The sequence below is a fragment of the Temnothorax americanus genome, unplaced genomic scaffold (genome assembly GCF_048541705.1).
Source record: "Temnothorax americanus isolate GAGA-0224 unplaced genomic scaffold, ASM4854170v1 Scaffold1, whole genome shotgun sequence".
NCBI classification, from domain to species: domain Eukaryota; kingdom Metazoa; phylum Arthropoda; class Insecta; order Hymenoptera; family Formicidae; genus Temnothorax; species Temnothorax americanus.
Window position 1 is genome coordinate 1,217,838 of NW_027509230.1, and position 17,309 is coordinate 1,235,146.

The window sequence follows — 17,309 nt, forward strand, 5'->3', positions numbered from 1 at the left end:
CCTCGGCATAAATACGCAGCCGATCGTTTTGCTCCTGTTTTTGGCCTCGTTTACGTATACGATTTCGTAAAAAAATAAGAATTACAAGAATTTATTATACAATTGGATTTATAATATTATAAATGTGTTCGCGTTTATAAAAATTAATTTTATGAGTATTATAAATATAAATTGATTATAATTTATATATTATATCGTAATACGTTATAAAACACGCGCGCGCATACATAAATATGCGTTCGTGTGTGTTTATATATATATATATATATATATATATATATATATATATATATACACATATAATTTACTCGGTACTAACGTAGAGAAATTTGTTATTGCTGTTAAGAGAGGACGCGATTATTTTGTACAAAAACATTTGTTGGATTATTCTATAAGATAAAGTCAAATAAGAAAAATAATCATGACAATATTAGTATAATATTTTAATAAAAATGTGTGTGTCTTATCACTGCCACAATAGAATTTGATAAAATTTAGCCTGCACAGCTAATACGAAGGAGATTTATTATTTGCATGCTCCTTTGACTTACGCGTGGGCTTGGTACTGAAAAATATATATCCTAAAAATTAAACAATCTTTACTTCGATTAAATATTCCTGTTGGGAGTATCTAAGAAAAATAAATAACTAAAATTCTCTTTAAATAAATAATATTCCAACACATGACGTGTATTACAAGTTTTATTAACAAAATGCACATCTTTGTGTATGTTTAATACAAAAAGATGCGTATTTAAAAAAGGTATCAATAAATTATACTATTATTTGGGTGCGCCATACGCATCTGGCATCCTTTCTATCGTAAATCTGTGTTGAGATATATACATTATTGGCACACCTGGTATCTTCCGTATTCTTCTTTTCAAATCTTTATCATTTGTTGCAACGATATAGCACTTATGCTGAAATAATAATAACACACAATTTTGAATTCTATCGTCAATAAGATAAATTTATATTACATCTAAAAGAATCGTTACTACAATAAGATCTTGCAACTAATACTTACTTGCGTTACCCTGTTCACAAGACAGTCATCTGCATAGGTTCCCTTATGCATACATTTTAACCTTTCAAATCGCGGATCCTTGATGATTCTCAATGCCAATTTATACTTCTGTCCAAGCTTCTCTAACTCGCCCATTACGCAATCCGTTATATACGGCGTACACTTTGCATAGAGGCATTCCATCATATTCTGTATTATATCTAATTTGTTTTTAATGGAGAAGTTAATGAAGTTCGTGTCAATTAAAATATGATACGGCGGTCCAAGCTGCGTGTTATATTGGAAGAATAATGCGGAGGATTGTTGTGGCCTGAAAGAAACAAATACTTTATGATAAATAAGAATTTAGTAATATCACGCAGAAAGATACTTCTGTTAGAAATAATATAAAATGTCAGATTATATGTAACATTACTTACACTTCTGTGACTTTTATTTTAGTCTTATCTTCCTTCGGAGTTTTCTTTGACGGCAGCCGCTTCTCTGGTTTTCTATATATAAAAAAAAATCCGTTTTAATTTTTTTCGCATATGATTTACAAAGTTATAACAATGACTTGTCGAAGATCATACGGTACATTAACTTACATTCGCGAATCGCTCAGACTAATCATCCTTTTCATCTGAGCAAATCTCTGCATCACAACTTTACGGGTTTTCTTATTTTTCCCCTGTAACGCGTAATTTCATAACAAGTATTATACAATAATATTCACACTTCACAGGACATGTTCAAAACAACGAAGCAGCTACTCGCTTGCGGAGCAAATGTTATGTACAAACAGCAACTTGTACATCGTTGAGTATATTTTCGACGTAATATAATCTAAGAGAACATTTATATTAACATTTGTTTAAAAAAAAAACGTAACTTACAATAAACTAAATCTAGCTAGAAATCTGTAGCTAGAAGATAAATAACGTTATGCGACTAAGCTAATTGCTACAAAAATGCAATTATCATTTAATGCATTCGCTCAACGAGCAAGTTAACTGCTTTGCCGACTTGAACTCATATTTTCTATACACCCTCCAAAAATGCATGATTACAATGTCTATTTCTATCTCAATGTAGATTAACTTTAATCTCAATTTAACTTGCTCTTTTTATCTTTTCCTAATTCTTGAGAACTTAGTTTTACCGATCAAGATTAATCTGCATTGATAGATCAACTACACATTGACAAGTGGACATTAATAATTTAATTTATCTGGTAGAATATACATGTACTTTTTTAAAAAATGCTCTTACCATTATATTTTCTGCGAACGTGTGTGTATCCTTAAGTCCTTAAATCCTTTTTGGAAAAATTATAATAACGAATTCAAAATCTGTAATCAAACAAGAATCATACAGTTAGAAATTTTGTGATGAACAGTTCTACGTTTAATTAGTCACTGATTAAATTAATCGAAATTTAGTCGGAGTTACAGAAGAATTTCACTGTATGAAAAGCACATGTGAGCGACGACTGTTAGGTTAGGTTAGGTTAGAAGCAAAAAAGAGAACATTTCTTTATAGAGTTTTACTAGACGGTGGAAATTTAAGGTGCCTTCAACTTATCCATAGGATCATATAAATCTCTTGTCTTTCTTACTTAATGTACATACTTAGTCTATTAACTGAAAAATCTGTTTGGAGCAATGCAACCTGAAGGAGAAGTCGAAGACACACCTAAACCCGAAGGAAGCTCCAGAAAGAAAGGAAACAGGATAGAAAATCTTCCTGTTTGTAGCAAAAGAGAACAAAAAGAGGAAAAATTAGAGCAAAAATTCAACACAACCTCTGTACGTATACCGCTATTTTCCCTAAATCTCGCTTATGTGAACAATTGTAAACCTGTGAGCGCGGTAATGTGAATATGTGAATCGTGAGTTGTGAAACTGCTACATGCGCGGCGTTTCGGTTCGGCGCAGTTCGGCGGCGAATCCAGCAAACTAATATAAATTTGTTCTAATTGTTCTAAATACATTTTGGAACGCATTTTTAGACATGCGTCGCACATTTACAATTATATCTCACAACACGGAGCAAAAATTGATACGTCACTGTAGAAATTTCGATTACGTTATAAAAATTTAAAAAAATGGATATATATGGATTGCAGCCGCGACTCAAAGAACTCTCGAATTAAGCGAGTCGTTTAATTATTTTGTAAAGAGATTATTCTGAATTGATTACTCGTGGTTATTCAGGGACAATTTAAACAAACGAAGAACATTTACATCTCCATGCGATTTTACTAGAAGAATAGGAGATCGGCATTTTTTGTGAAGCCGTCAGATAAGGCGCGGCGGCGCGCTATATACACTAACATTTAGACATTTAAGACATTTTAGAGGATACACGGAACAATAAAGTAATTAATGTTTATCTGTTACAGAAGAGATTGGAATGAGGAATGCATATATAATCATAAATTGAAAACGATTCAAAGATTTCCTTCGAACGAGGGCGACCGAAGGCGGAATCGGAACAATGGATTTACGTGCTCGTACGCGTCGCGAGAAACAATTCTGAATATTGAGTATATATAGTTTCCCCTCGAACGAGAGCGAAGAGCGAACAGATGGCTCGAAAAAGAGGCGGGAATCGAAACAATGGATGCGCGCGTCATGCCGTCACGACGGTATACATACGCATACGCGCGCGACGAGTATCGCAGACAAAGACAAGTATGGACATGGACAAGTATCGTGCGTATGTGTATGTACGCGCACGCGTGTGTCGCGGTATGGAGTACAGAAGGAAGGGGTGACGGAATACGGAATCAGGTGTGCATCATTCTGCTGCGGAATCGTGGCGGTAGAGTTATCTCGAGTTGAGTTTACGGTCATTCGGCGCATCATCGTCAATCATTGAAATCGAAATATCCGCTTCCGTCACGGAGTCGCGACGCGACGCATGTAGACTGTAGACTATTGTAGACGAGAGCCGAACGGTCGAGCGCGGGTCGAGGGGCGGAGAAGAAAGAGGAGCGCGAGAGCGTTCTGCGTTCTGCGTTACTCGAACGCTTCGTGACCGAAACCGACCGACCGTCGTCCCGATCGATTCGCTCCGTCGACGCGACGCGCGGAGGCTTCGTCGTCGCTCCATCCGCACCACCATGGAGGCCCTGATACCTGTGATAAACAAGCTGCAGGACGTGTTCAACACCGTCGGCGCTACCGCGCTGCAACTGCCGCAGATCGTCGTTCTGGGCACGCAGGTTAGCCGGAGTCTTTCTTCGGCCCGCGGCCGCGGCCAAACCCGAGCCGAACCGCGATAACAATGAAACGGCAGGTCCGCCCCTTTCACCTGGACTTTGCTACCCTCGTTGCTCTCAAGATCAAACGAAATATGTGACTTCTCTCCGGTAAGAGAGAAAATTTCGACAGAGAGAGAGAAAGGGTGCAATCTCTCGAAAGGAGCGGATCTAGCGACGGTTGGACATTTGAATTTTGTCGACGAGCATTCGAATTTTTTTTCTTTGTTACGAACAATGTAACAACGACAGTCTATTCGTTGTAAGTTGCTTACCGCCCGTCGGTGTTAGAATTGAGGAAAATAATGTCGTAGCTTGCTTGAACCTTACGGTTTCCTTAAGCATGTTTACTTTTACTCGTTTATAATCAGTTAAGAGGCAAATATTGCCACATTTGGATAGCCATTCTCAAAGAAATTTTCGTATTATTCCAATCGTGAAGAGTCCAAGTGACTCGAAAGATGATCCAAGGGTATTGTCGAATACAATGTAAAAGCAAATATTGAATTTTTCAGAGTTCAGGGAAGTCATCTGTAATAGAGAGCTTGGTGGGCCGTTCTTTTCTACCGCGAGGGACCGGTATCGTCACGCGACGTCCGTTAATACTGCAACTTGTATATACGCCGAGAGACGATCGAGAACACAGAAGCGCCGAGAATGGCACCCTGGACTTGGAGGAATGGGGAATGTTTCTGCACACGAAGAACAGGATTTACAAGGATTTCGATGACATTCGCATGGAGATCGAGGCCGAAACTGACAGAATGGCTGGGGCTAACAAAGGAATCTGTCCAGAACCAATTAATCTTAAAATATATTCGACGTCCGTCGTCAATCTGACGCTTATAGACCTACCTGGTATTACGAAAGTGCCAGTAGGTGACCAGCCGGAAGACATCGAGTCTCAGATACGTGAGCTCGTATCGAAGTACATATGTAGTCCAAACTCTATAATTTTAGCAGTTGTCACTGCCAATACTGACATGGCTACGAGCGAGAGTTTAAAGTTCAGCAAAGACGTTGATCCAGATGGCAGACGAACGCTGGCGGTCGTTACAAAATTAGATCTCATGGATGCTGGTAAATTTTCCACGGTTTCGAATTTGTCAAAGACAACCGATTGTACGCGTACATTGTTTCTCTTCTTTTAGGAACTGACGCTATAGATATTCTATGTGGCAGAGTCATTCCGGTAAAATTGGGTATTATCGGTGTAGTCAATCGTTCTCAGCAAGATATAATGAATAACAAGAGTATTAAGGAAGCGTTGAAGGACGAAGCTACATTCTTGCAACGTAAATATCCAACTTTGGCTAACAGAAACGGCACTCCTTACTTGGCAAAAACTCTTAATCGTTTACTTATGCAACATATTAGGGATTGTTTGCCAGAGTTGAAGGTAAGAATATTAATAGTAGAATTGTCGAATTGTAGGATATAGCTAGAATCTAATCTACCGAAGTAAGCATAATTTGGTAGAACTTGTGTTTTTTGAAAACAGAACAGAGTGAATACGATGGTCGGGCAGTATCAAACCTTGCTTAATTCCTATGGTGGAGATGTCGAAGACAAAAGCCAAACCTTGCTACAGATCATTACGAAGTTTGCGAACAGCTATTGCGCTACGATAGAGGGAACGGCGAGAAACATAGACACCACCGCGCTGTGCGGCGGCGCTCGCATTTGCTATATATTTCACGAGGCGTTTGGTAAAACGCTCGATTCGATTAATCCACTGGCAGATCTCAGTAAAGGTGACATATTGACCGCTATTCGCAATGCAACCGGTCCAAGACCGGCTCTCTTTGTGCCAGAAGTTTCTTTTGAATTATTAGTTAAACGGCAAATACGAAAGTTGGAGGATCCTTCGTTACGGTGCGTAGAGCTTGTGCACGAAGAACTGCAGAGTATAATACAGCATTGTGGTACTGAAGTGCAACAGGAGATACTACGTTTCCCTAAATTGCACGAGCGTATCGTCGATGTTGTCACGCATTTGCTACGTAGACGACTTCCACCTACCAATTCAATGGTAAATTATATTCACTGAGTATACGTATCCGTAACACGTTCTTCATACTCACATGCCGATTTGATTTCTTAAATAAAAGGTAGAGAACTTGGTTGCCATAGAATTGGCATACATTAACACTAAGCATCCCGACTTTCACAAAGATGCAGCATTTGTGTCATCTTTACTGAAAGATACTGATGTAGATCACTTGAGGCACAACAAACGATTAACTTCAGCATCCAATACTATAATTACTAATGACGTAAGTAATAATCTCCATTTAGTGTCGTTTTTGTGAAATTTATACCAATTTATTATCTTTTAATTCATCGATAAAGTTATTCTTTCAAGAATAATGATTTAAATGTGGATAGCAACGTTTGCATGTTCATCAGTTTATTCAACATTTTATCCGGGCCACTTCTACTTTCTCGCGTCGTGTTTGCATCTAATAGTAAAATGTATTTGTAACAGATTGTAAAATCAGTCGATAATCAAGATGAGATGAACTCTGTTTCCAATCAGATTAGAGAACAGCAAGGACAGCAAAATAACTGGCTGCTAAGTAGCTTACTACAGGGAAGAACGGAGTCGACTAGTTCCGCGGATGGTTCTCCAGTTAGAATGCGTGAAAATAGTAACTCCCCGAATCCAGCGATCGAACTGCAAAAAGCATCCCCGCAACAAAAACCGGTGAATCTGCTCCCGGCGGTACCGATACAGACATCTCGAAAACTTAGCGATCGTGAGCAACGGGATTGTGATATTATCGGTAAGGAAGTGTATCGTATTAAAAGTCATGAACATTATGTCAACAAACTTTAATTTCAATTGTCTTCTTTCTTTCGTTGTTCGCAGAAAGGCTCATAAGATCGTACTTTTATATTGTACGGAAATCCATCCAGGATAGTGTACCAAAGGCTGTTATGCATTTCCTAGTCAACTATGTGAAAGATAATTTACAAAGCGAACTTGTCACACATTTGTACAAATCAGATCAGGCTGAGGCCTTGTTGATTGAGAGCGAACACATCGCTGTTAGGCGTAAAGAAACAGCAGACATGCTTAAGGTACGTAAAAAGTTAACTGCAAAGCCTCTTTATAATAATTGATCTCTAACGATTGCTCTGATTCCACAGGCATTGACTCAAGCAGGTCACATCATTAGCGAAATTAGAGAAACGCACATGTGGTAATCAAATGCCTAAACCGTCATCACCGGATTCTAGTTGAATTTAGGTATTACATCTCTGTGTTTTAATGAATTGAGTTAAAGGATGTACTTTACCAAGGTATATGATGAAATTACTGTACATAACTCTTGTCTTTCTCACGCAAGTGAGGAATATGTATCGCTATTGAGAAGCAGTGGTCCTGATACGTTATGTCACCCGTTTTTATAGTATGAGCATGAAGGAGGTATATCGTACATAAAATACGCGTTTGTGCAACCGGGTTATTCGATTCAAGAGATGTAATTCGGGCACGATTTTTTATTATCTTCGGCATTCTATATAGATGCCGATGACCTATGATTATAAATCGTTGAATTGATTAACTCTTGAATAACTCGTTTTGTATCACGCATTTTACCACGGAATTATGTTTCTTGATTACTTAGTCTAATGTTGCATTGCCTCGCGTTACAGTGATCGTAAATGAGAGTGCGATTGAGGATCATTGTTCTGTGTATTTTTTAGTTATGCTGTTTGCATAATTTTTCTTTCCAGGAATAGAAAACTGGAAGTATCTATTCCTAGTGAATTGTGCCGCGTTTTTCACAAAGCTGTAGAATAAATTGAAATAATTTCACTATAAATAATTGTTATAATAATTGTTATAAACCGACTAAGGGAGTGTTACACAGAAATAGAGCCAAGAGAATTGTAACACTGGACGATACATTGTTCTGTTTTGATACCTTCGATATTCGGTTCAGCCAAGTGTTTGTTGACAAAGTCCGCGTGCTCGAATAACAGAGGCATCGCGTCTCTGTAATTCCCCTCGTACATTTTCGCGATGGCGCTCAGTCTCTTTTGAATCGATTTTTGAAGTTGCTTCTCGATTCTTTTCAACTCAATCATTTTCTCACATTTGGCGCACCGATGATTCGTCATTTTCGCGTTCATGATCGAGAGACCCGTCGATTCCGAACACGCCGCGCACTTGTAACACGTCGTTTCGGGTAGCGGAAGTTTCCAGTTCTGCTTGCAGGCGTCGCATCCGCACAGGAATCGATACTTCTTCCACAAGAACTCACGCCTGTTCAATTTGCTCTCGCTGAGAAAGTGAGGTCCGTAGCAATCGAGTATCTCGCATCCTTTGCCGATGAAGCGCAATGCTCTGATCACGACTATTCCTGTAACGTGAGAATTAGAACTTTGTTCATCTCTTCGTCAATTTGTACGGTCAGCTTGTTCCTGATCGCTTACCATTTGGATAGGAGTGGCGAACCACGTTGGGATAACAGCTGTGATTCACGAGACTGACCGTGGTGTAAATCGCCGCGCCGATGTTCCTAGGCTCCCAGACACGCGTTGCCTCGTCGTGGACGTTCTCGATGATCTCGTACGCGTTGCAGTTAATCGCCTGCAAATGGTGCAGCATAGCTACAGCTAACGAAACGAACGTCTCCCTCGTGCAGACGACGTCCAGTTTGTTCAAAACCGAGATCAAGCATTTTGCAAGAAAGATCGCCTCGATGGCGCGAATGAGATTCACGCTAGGTTCGACATCGGCGCAATGAGTCTCCAATTGAAACACCGTTCGGTAATCGAGAGGACTATACGTTTCCTTCGATCCCAAGTCCGCGCATTCCTTGCCAATGTCATCATATTTATCTTTTGCGTTACCGTTAGCGTGACATCGTAGGAAATCAGGATTCAAAACGCATGTAGCGCTGTTTGATAGCGATAACGCTTGTGTGACCGTCATACGATAAGCCAGCAAGAGATAGGATGTTTGTTGACGTTCGTTGTTTGAATTTTTGAAAAAGTAATTGAATACTGAGCACTCGTATCGGTGATACTTTTCCCACGCTTCTTTGCGACACGTTTCTGTGCAAAAGGCCACCTGGAGAACGCAATATAAAATCAATATAAAATTTATATCCAAGGATCTGTAAAAATTGCAGGAAGAATCACCGGAAGTCAAAATAAAAAGATAAACAAATTAACGTTGAAACTAACAGGCAACGGTATGGGTAATCAGATCTGGCGCTATGTACATGGCGCGTGGCATGCGTGGCATGCGCAAATATAAATCATGCGCTCTACTAACTGTTTGGCAATCACGGCACGGAATTCTAACGCTCTCTTCTAATTTAAGTGTGGCATGGCAATGCAAACAATTCCTGCCGAGAGCCGGTGGATCCGTGCTAAAGGAAAACGGCCGGTCGACAATGAGTACAGTTCCCGGTCTGATGTCTCTTGCAGCCACGAGGTGCCGGCCCCTGGTCTCGTCGAATCGCAGCTCAACGCCATCCGAACAGCTCGTGAGACAGCTGTGCGGCTTGCCGTCGACGGTGGGCAATGCGCTGCTGGAAGAAGAAGAGGAAGAGGAGGTGGAAGATGTTCTTCCACGGGCGCCGCGTTTTCTGGAGGACGTGGCTTCCAACTTCCGGGAACACTCTCGCTCTAGTTGAAGGCATTCCTTCCTACGTTGCACGAAGTACTTAACGTTCTCCGCGGAGTTGTCATAGAGACTCGCGGAAAGCGCCAACATGCAGTCACAGTCTCGCAGGCAGCTCGCGTAAGCGCGCAGGCTGTAGAAGCGTCTAGCGCGCTCGCAGATCGCATCTAGAAACACTCTACTGTTCGCACCAGCCGCAAACAGTGCTTGCGTGAGAATATTAGAGGTTTTAATCTCCTCCGCGTGCTCGTCTCTGGGCTCCATCGTCGCCCCGAACGATCTCTCGTACAGCCGCGCGGCCTGTGCATCGTCCTTACCCTCGTACGAATCACCCAGTTTCAAGTCCGTCACATAGGGCATTTCTACAAGCATCCCGACCATTCCTCGCCTGTCGCCCGACGCGGATAGCTTCGCCAATCGAGTCGCGAGCGACTCCTCCCGCGAGACGGCGTTATGTACGGCACGACGAAATTCATCGAGCGTGATGTTTCTGTAACACAGCAGGTGAACGATAAAAAAAAAACCAATTTTTAATGCTCCACTTGATACGAAATTCGAAAGAAAACGATATGTTTTTGCAACGAAATAAATGTAAATTCTTAATTTCTTTTAAATGGCCGGCGCTGTTGAAACGAATAATATCGAAAAATGAAGAAGATAAAGATAACGGTGTTTATTTATACCATACCTTTGATCTGAAGAAACAATCGTCTTTGTAGAAATGAGAATTATACTCGGAATAACTAATTAGAAATACAATGAGAACGACGATATTCAGAAAGATATAATATTCTTTCCAGAAATTGATGTCATGTTATGATCATTTGTGTAGGAATATTTTCGCCAGGAAATGTATGAGACCTCTACTATCATTTATTGGAAAAACTTGTTATCGAAAAACATAGGAGATATTTCCGAGTGGTCTGTATATTAAAGTCCATTACTGCGAACGTGTTTGTAATATATAATACACGTAATATACGTGTAATGTAACATATATAATAATTAATGCATAAAATTCATGTTTCGAAATTAGACGACGAACGCAAGACGGCGACTCCAATTTTTCGCAGACGAGTCGAGTCGCAGCCACGAACGTGTTTTCATCGTTTCTCTAAATTTAATTCTGTAAATTTAATCACAGACAGAAATAGAGTACGAGCGAACAGCCCGCGGTTGCGGTAGCGCACCGTTCGTGGAATTTGTCATTAGGCGGAGGACTGTCCCGGTTTTGCAACGAATGGGGAGAACGACTCGGAACGAATCTGGACGAAGGTGGGACAGCCTGTCGTAGCCGGGATCGAAAAGTATAGCTGGCTTACCCTTTTCTCGTCAGAGACATTATATACCGCTAATCGTTATCAGAACCGATCGATTGTGTGCGTTTAACGAAACATCGGCGGGATCTGCCTTCTCGTCGCGAAACAGAGACACGAATGCGACGGATTTCTAAAATTAGGCTGACTGGCGTTCACTCTTGCGAAACGCGCTCGATGCTTTCGTTTATAGAAAATTGAGCAAAAATCTCGTTCCTCCGGGCATCGATGGAACCGCCCATTGAGTGTAGATGCATTTGCAGAAGAATTATTAATGTACTTGAGCAAAGGAAAAGAAACCGCCGCGACTTTCGATAAACGAAAAGCAAATGTAATACAAGATAATGTATAACTGTTGCAATTTTTTTTGCTATCATTTCGCAACACCAAAGTAGTTTCTATAAGCAGTAATTATGAAGTAAATTTAAATTGGATTCTCCAAAATAGTGAATAATCGCGTTTTTAATGGAAGAGTGTTTTTAAGATAACTTATGATTATAACTTATCAATTGATACTTGTACTTTTTTGTTAACATGAACAAAGATATTAATTTTTTTTTTGTCGTTTAATGTATGGAAAAAAAAGATTTGGGGAACAGCAAATTATATAATTTAAAAATTTTGCTTCAAGCAATTCAGTCGGTTAAATTAATCGTCGATTAAATTGATGGGAGTTTAATTGAAATCGCTGTTAGAACGTCTTTCTTATTTTTTTAACACGGATAGAATTTATTAATCTTATTATCTAATACGTAAAAGAAAGATTAAAAAAAGATTGAGAATAAATTATATAATTAGAAATTTTGCCGCGATTTTATTGGTCGAGTTATATAATCGTCGATTTAATTTAGAGTTTATAGGCAATCTGAACATCGAGTAATCTCTTCGCTCTTTATATCTTTCCAATGCCCAACGAATTATACGTCCGTCTCGTTTCGGGTTGCAGAAAATGCCTTACAGCTAAAAAGAACAGACTGTGCGCGTGATTCCCTTTTCCCCTCGATAGTGAAAAAAAAAAATCACCAACGGTTACCAGAATCCGGAGCAGTCGTCGTCACATGACGGCGAGCGAGCGACGGGTGTGCGCGATTTATCTCGTGAGCTTTTCTCGATGTGGAGATCGAAGATTCGTTAAGACAAGAAACGAAAGGACTACCGGGAGTATCGGGCTACTTGGCTTCTCCCCGGAGTTTCGACCGTGGGATTTTGCGTATATCGTATTTCGTGAACGGCGAGACTTACCATCGCGACGATGAGATACATATTGGGTAACACATTCGCGATCACCGCTTCGGCAACGATCCTTATTTTAGGTATGCTTCACATGTATATTATGATAAATTAATAAACGAAGAAATGTATCGTCGCGTTAGTGCCTTTCATGCGTTTGATCTTTTCTCAAATTATCTATGTATGATGTCGTCGCGTTGCCAGCAATCTCGTGTCAAGCTTATCTATTTCTTTTTTTCTTTCTTTTTTTATTTTATATATGCATATATTTAATATATTATATATTTTGTGTATATATATATGTTGCAGTTTTGTATTATGTATTTACTGGCAAGGGAGAGCAGGTTAGCATCGGATGGTATGTTCATACATTTGTCTTGCGTATCAGTGGTTTCTTATCTTATTGAATTCTCGGCGTAAAGAGATCCTAATGTTTGTTTTCTAATTTAGGTTCTTGACGAATACTTCTCCATACATGTGGTGCACTTTAGGTATAGGTCTGTCGGTAGCTCTGTCCGTAGTAGGCGCGGCATTGTAAGTTAGATATCTTTATAGTTTCAAATAAACTCAACTCGTGTTACGCCAAAATGTCTTATTTATTTGTCATTTTCAGAGGTATCCATACAACAGGAGTGTCTATTGTCGGTGGTGGCGTGAAAGCTCCTAGAATCAAGACAAAGAATTTGATTTCTGTGATATTCTGCGAGGCTGTAGCTATCTATGGCCTGATCACTGCCATTGTTCTATCTGGAATGCTCGAGAAATTTAATTATGCGACAGTTTTCGACAACGAAGAGATCAGAAATCAAAACTGGTTGTCCGGGTACTTAATGTTCGGTGCTGGTTTCGCCGTTGGCCTCGTCAATCTTTTCTGTGGCATAGCGGTCGGCATCGTTGGCTCCGGCGCTGCTCTCGCCGACGCGGCTAACTCTGCCCTTTTCGTAAAGATTCTTATAGTCGAGATCTTTGGTTCAGCTATAGGCCTCTTTGGTTTAATCGTTGGTATTTATATGGTAAGTTAAGACGCGTCATGAAAGTGGTATGCAATGAGAAATGGTCAAAATAATATGTGTCTAAACGTGTCTATAGCGAATATATATACTTGTGTTTACAAATTTTCTTTTCAGACATCCAAAGTGAAGATGGGCGATAAGCTATCATAAATTACCAGAGAATAAGCTATGGAGTGTTATCGTGATCACAATGTTCCATTCCACATTTAGTCACCAGTAAAGAAGAGTCTAGAGGGATGACTGCATATATCTATGAAATCATTGTGAAAGAAAGAGAAGAATTTTCCAAATACCAATGTGTGAATTTGGTATATTATTGCATGTCTGTAATTATACTCGTGCGATTCTAGATGACTTAACATCCATTCTGTATCTGTGAATATCGCCTGTTATATCGTTTTGGACACATTCTACTTTTTTTGAAGCTCAATGGCGAAGATTATATGTAAAAGTTGCAATAGGCCATAGTTTTTATCAATATTAGAAAGCAACGTAATTTTTGTTTCATATTTTGAGTGCGTTATAGCGCTCGTTTTTGCATAAATTAATGTACATATTTCCTCGTTGATGTAAGTAAAGTCGATACGCAATATAATTTATCCTTTATATTTTAATCATGTATCTAATCATTAGCTATTTGATGGGAAAGTAGTTGTTTATAAAAATTAGGACGCATTGTCAATCTCTTAAAAAGTATTAAAAATATTTATTTAACAATTGTATAAAAGTTTATGATCATCAGAGGTAATAGTCATATCATCGTTATTGCTTTACCCGTTTAAGACTCCAAAAAAGGAGACTTGTGCCTACCTCTGATATAAATAACATTATAAACATTCTTGTAAATGTACAATATTATATAATAATAACTGTCAATGATCTCGGAAAAATTACATTCAAATAAAGATGTAACTAAATATATCTGGCAAGTTACATAACTATGATTGTTGTATTATGTATGTAACACATCGTGAATGCTCTTGAACGCATGTGCTAGCGCTTGTACGTATTGACTGGCGTTACGACTGCCTTCGTAACTCGTCACGACTGAACCCAAACGTTTGTCCTGGATCATGTATCTAAACAAAACATTAATTCTGTTTTAAAAAGTAATATAATCTAAAGGATATAACAAGGTGCTAATAATTGTATCATATCCAATGTGATGGCAACTTAACATAAATGTCTTACCCGATTCCATAGCCATCGGGTACCACTGGTCCAAATCCACCAACCATTACATCTGGACTTGATAAAGTAGATGTAGACAGTATATTATAATTTAGAGCATTGTAAGCTGGATCTTGAAAAATGGCTGGCTTAACGGAACCCGATTCCTCTGAAATTCTTCTCAAAACGAATAGATGCCTGTCGAATCCCTGACCTGTAAAGTATCGCATCGAATCTATACGCATTCTTTTAAATCCGTTTACTTGAAAGCTGCTTGAACAATGAAATCTAATTACCCATCACGGCCTCTTTCGTGAGCACGTTGTGAGCTTTGCTACAATCAAGTATCATCTTTTTTAGCTGTGATTTAGAAAGCTCGACTTGCTTCTGAGTCATAGCGACGCAGATCGCTTTAGTCTCTAGCGTACAAGGTCTGATAGTTTCTGTTCTGCCGTGTTTGTATGCAGCTGTGCTGCAAGATTCATAAGTTGGTACCGATTTGCCTTCTAGGGTATACAATGCCAATTGGAATGCCAGCTGCATCACGGCATCCGGACTTACCCCGAGCTTCTTACACTGTTCCTTACCAAAATCTTCGTAAATCATAAAATCAACGCACAGCCGATTTACCCACTCTCGATAATCTATCTTTTGTTGATCGATGATACTCTCGCTCTTCGCGTCTATAGAGAATTGTAGTCTCTCTACGTTTACGCTTTCTTTAGAAAGTTCATCCACTTCATTAGGATGAAATCTAGGTTTCTTCGATATATCGGCTTTCACATCCTAGAATGACAAAGATTTTTTACATTTTGCATTCTCAAATTTTTACAGTCAATTGCATTAAACGATGCCTAATATACCGAAACGGTGTATCGCTCACTTGGAAATATCTGAGTACCGCAACACCATCGCCCCACGAGTGCTCAAAGTTGAGTCCACCATAACCATCCTTGGAAACAATGAGAGAAAACGACTTGTCAAACCACCGATTGGTGCCGTCTGTATGTAAGTACGTTCTAATTAACTTGTTGTAGTCGGTACCGATAATTTCATCATCTAAGATCATTACGAATACAGCCGAATCGATTTTCTGAAGAATTTCCCGATTCCCTGTTTCGACTAAATGTGAGCGTGCCCGTGCCCACTGGTCCCTTTCCGACGACGTAAGAATGCCCACGGGATATCTATTTGCTGGCCTATCGTCTTCCAAAATGGCTTTTAAGCACGCAGCTATCTCTTTAGGACTACGAATGGAGTCATTTGCATCCAAAACGTTGAACGCATAAAAATGACCTTTCCTCAGTACGACCAGGTGTTTGGCTGAGGGATCATGAAAGATTCTATCTTTTCCCAACTCCGGTATTCTAGTTGTATCGAACAGATTCTTGTATTGAGACATATCTAAAGGAAAAGCCTATAATGAAAAGTTGTCGTGTTAAATTTGTTTTAAACAATCTTCTATCAATTTATCTTAGAATGTTTCGCACAAAACATTGTCTAATTTATTCATACCTTAAATAGATAAGCGCCATACCAACTAAAGCGAGATGGGATCAGTCTTGTGACGTTGCGAAATAACTCGGTATCTGACTTCTCAGGTTTCATATGAAACACCTCTGGTTCTAGAACGTTGTTCTTGAGCGATTTTAAGAATCTCATCGATGATACGACAAGATTTGTCGCCTTCACCAATTGCGCATCATACTTTGGATCGGATTCTGGCACGAAGACTAAGAAAGGATTATAATTGATCGGCAATGGTTTGCGATCTTGCAAATACATGTCGAACCACGGTTCGCTGATGTAACTGGTGTGTGAGTTCTCAGCATTTTTTTGGAGTAACAGCTTTTGCAAGCTTTGTCCCTCGCTAGTGAGAAATTTCGAGACACAAGACGATGTGTTCTGCAACTCCTCATTATTTAATAGAGGTTTCTGCGCATTCAAATACCTTCTACACGAGTCTTCGAGCTTCGGTATCGGTAAACGAGGCAAGGACGCTTGAAAATGCAACGTTGGCACTTTGCTAATCTGTATATATTGATATTCGGTGCTGTCGTACAAAGCTGCGGTACTCCTGTGAAACAAAAACACATAATTAGTATCCGTTTCTTTAATTAAACGGTCACACATTTGAACTTCAACGCCATTATTTCACAAAATCATCATTATTCAAATTATGACGCTAATTTTATAGTAAGCTAATTTCACAGTGACAATTTAAGTCTTCAAAGTATAAAAATAAAAAAACCTATGTCTCTATTACTAGAAATATGTAAAACAAAACACTACTACCTAGCTAATTGTTGTGATAGTGCCACCCCTCCACGGCTTACCTGTAATATATGTAACAGAGACGGGAAATAAAAACGGAAAATAATTTAAAAAATTTAAATTTATAAAAATATATACAGCATATATGACCGTGCGTCAAACAAGTAATTTACCATAAATTTTCGGAATCCGCTTTTCGTTAGGATAAACATCTCGTAATCCAATACCGCTTTTACCTCTAACTTTAATTGCTCTTGAAAACGCAACGAAAAAAAAATATATAAAAATAATATAATTCACGTCAGGTCAATGTACACATGCACAGTGGTTCCGGATGACGTGCAATGACAACTGACAACCCTTTCCACTGTACGTCTCTACACACTAC

General features: G+C 39.2%; 5 protein-coding genes and 1 long non-coding RNA gene across 10 annotated transcripts in view; 3 read left to right on the forward strand and 3 right to left on the reverse strand.

The window, feature by feature from the left end:
- The window catches only part of LOC143896039 (uncharacterized), a 57,766-nt gene extending 55,490 nt beyond the window's left edge, over nt 1-2,276 (forward strand). The window contains exon 4 of the long non-coding RNA XR_013256539.1: nt 1,755-2,276. This is a non-coding gene — a long non-coding RNA (uncharacterized LOC143896039). The remainder of the gene's footprint in view (nt 1-1,754) is intronic.
- On the reverse strand, nt 655-2,953 carry Bka (FCF1 rRNA-processing protein Bka). Of its 2 annotated transcripts, none has more exons than XM_077403581.1 (6): nt 2,814-2,953; nt 2,282-2,361; nt 1,618-1,700; nt 1,450-1,521; nt 1,031-1,340; nt 655-923 (listed from the first exon to the last, which is right to left on the reverse strand). In XM_077403581.1, exons 2-6 carry the CDS (start codon nt 2,282-2,284, stop codon nt 783-785), a joined length of 609 nt encoding a protein of 202 aa, XP_077259707.1. In that variant the 5' UTR covers nt 2,285-2,361; nt 2,814-2,953; the 3' UTR covers nt 655-782. The 2 variants fall into 2 exon arrangements, with proteins under 2 accessions (XP_077259707.1, XP_077259715.1); XM_077403589.1 differs by lacking the exon at nt 2,814-2,953 and adding an exon at nt 2,641-2,771.
- Drp1 (dynamin related protein 1) lies at nt 2,675-10,803 on the forward strand. Of its 4 annotated transcripts, XM_077403525.1 has the most exons (10): nt 2,675-2,817; nt 3,414-4,238; nt 4,790-5,354; nt 5,426-5,673; nt 5,776-6,306; nt 6,386-6,550; nt 6,763-7,060; nt 7,147-7,358; nt 7,428-7,527; nt 9,723-10,803. In XM_077403525.1, the coding sequence occupies exons 2-9, from the start codon at nt 4,137-4,139 to the stop codon at nt 7,482-7,484; spliced, it is 2,178 nt and encodes a 725-aa protein (XP_077259651.1). In that variant the 5' UTR covers nt 2,675-2,817; nt 3,414-4,136; the 3' UTR covers nt 7,485-7,527; nt 9,723-10,803. The 4 variants fall into 4 exon arrangements, with proteins under 4 accessions (XP_077259651.1, XP_077259640.1, XP_077259657.1 ...); XM_077403514.1 differs by lacking the exon at nt 9,723-10,803 and having other exon boundaries at nt 7,428-8,185; XM_077403531.1 differs by lacking the exon at nt 9,723-10,803 and having other exon boundaries at nt 6,814-7,060; nt 7,428-8,185.
- Nucleotides 7,095-12,136, reverse strand: LOC143895992 (protein-lysine N-methyltransferase SMYD4). Its single transcript, XM_077403536.1, has 4 exons — nt 11,241-12,136; nt 9,568-10,408; nt 8,721-9,360; nt 7,095-8,647 (listed from the first exon to the last, which is right to left on the reverse strand). Exons 1-4 carry the CDS (start codon nt 11,258-11,260, stop codon nt 8,148-8,150), a joined length of 2,001 nt encoding a protein of 666 aa, XP_077259662.1. The 5' UTR covers nt 11,261-12,136; the 3' UTR covers nt 7,095-8,147.
- A 164-nt stretch (nt 12,137-12,300) lies between these two features.
- Nucleotides 12,301-14,398, forward strand: LOC143896024 (V-type proton ATPase 21 kDa proteolipid subunit c''). The gene is made up of 5 exons (XM_077403578.1): nt 12,301-12,547; nt 12,774-12,822; nt 12,915-12,998; nt 13,078-13,477; nt 13,592-14,398. The coding sequence occupies exons 1-5, from the start codon at nt 12,487-12,489 to the stop codon at nt 13,625-13,627; spliced, it is 630 nt and encodes a 209-aa protein (XP_077259704.1). The 5' UTR covers nt 12,301-12,486; the 3' UTR covers nt 13,628-14,398.
- Cpt2 (Carnitine palmitoyltransferase 2) lies at nt 14,160-17,299 on the reverse strand. Its single transcript, XM_077403539.1, has 7 exons — nt 17,095-17,299; nt 16,943-16,983; nt 16,163-16,724; nt 15,531-16,064; nt 14,944-15,433; nt 14,669-14,861; nt 14,160-14,556 (listed from the first exon to the last, which is right to left on the reverse strand). The coding sequence occupies exons 1-7, from the start codon at nt 17,131-17,133 to the stop codon at nt 14,430-14,432; spliced, it is 1,986 nt and encodes a 661-aa protein (XP_077259665.1). The 5' UTR covers nt 17,134-17,299; the 3' UTR covers nt 14,160-14,429.
- Nucleotides 17,300-17,309: the final 10 nt, after the last annotated feature.

Bases quoted from the DNA above. Each gene is read 5' to 3' on its own strand.
- Bka (XM_077403581.1), bottom strand. The intron at 1,522-1,617 runs GTAAGTTAATGT...TTTTATATATAG, and splicing joins AGTCTGAGCGATTCGCGAAT to AAAACCAGAGAAGCGGCTGC. The intron at 1,341-1,449 runs GTAAGTAATGTT...TGTTTCTTTCAG, and splicing joins AAAATAAAAGTCACAGAAGT to GCCACAACAATCCTCCGCAT.
- Drp1 (XM_077403525.1), top strand. From the start codon at position 4,137: ATGGAGGCCCTGATACCTGTGATAAACAAGCTGCAGGACGTGTTCAAC. The intron at 5,674-5,775 runs GTAAGAATATTA...TTTTGAAAACAG, and splicing joins ATTGTTTGCCAGAGTTGAAG to AACAGAGTGAATACGATGGT. The intron at 6,307-6,385 runs GTAAATTATATT...CTTAAATAAAAG, and splicing joins TTCCACCTACCAATTCAATG to GTAGAGAACTTGGTTGCCAT.
- LOC143895992 (XM_077403536.1), bottom strand. From the start codon at position 11,260: ATGTCTCTGACGAGAAAAGG. The intron at 10,409-11,240 runs GTAAGCCAGCTA...GCTGTGTTACAG, and splicing joins ATGTCTCTGACGAGAAAAGG to AAACATCACGCTCGATGAAT. The intron at 9,361-9,567 runs GTTAGTAGAGCG...TGCGTTCTCCAG, and splicing joins CGTGCCGTGATTGCCAAACA to GTGGCCTTTTGCACAGAAAC.
- LOC143896024 (XM_077403578.1), top strand. From the start codon at position 12,487: ATGAGATACATATTGGGTAACACATTCGCGATCACCGCTTCGGCAACG. The intron at 12,548-12,773 runs GTATGCTTCACA...TATATGTTGCAG, and splicing joins GGCAACGATCCTTATTTTAG to TTTTGTATTATGTATTTACT. The intron at 12,823-12,914 runs GTATGTTCATAC...TTTCTAATTTAG, and splicing joins GAGCAGGTTAGCATCGGATG to GTTCTTGACGAATACTTCTC.
- Cpt2 (XM_077403539.1), bottom strand. From the start codon at position 17,133: ATGTTTATCCTAACGAAAAGCGGATTCCGAAAATTTATG. The intron at 16,984-17,094 runs GTAAATTACTTG...CATATATTACAG, and splicing joins GCGGATTCCGAAAATTTATG to GTAAGCCGTGGAGGGGTGGC. The intron at 15,434-15,530 runs GTGAGCGATACA...TTGTCATTCTAG, and splicing joins CGGTACTCAGATATTTCCAA to GATGTGAAAGCCGATATATC.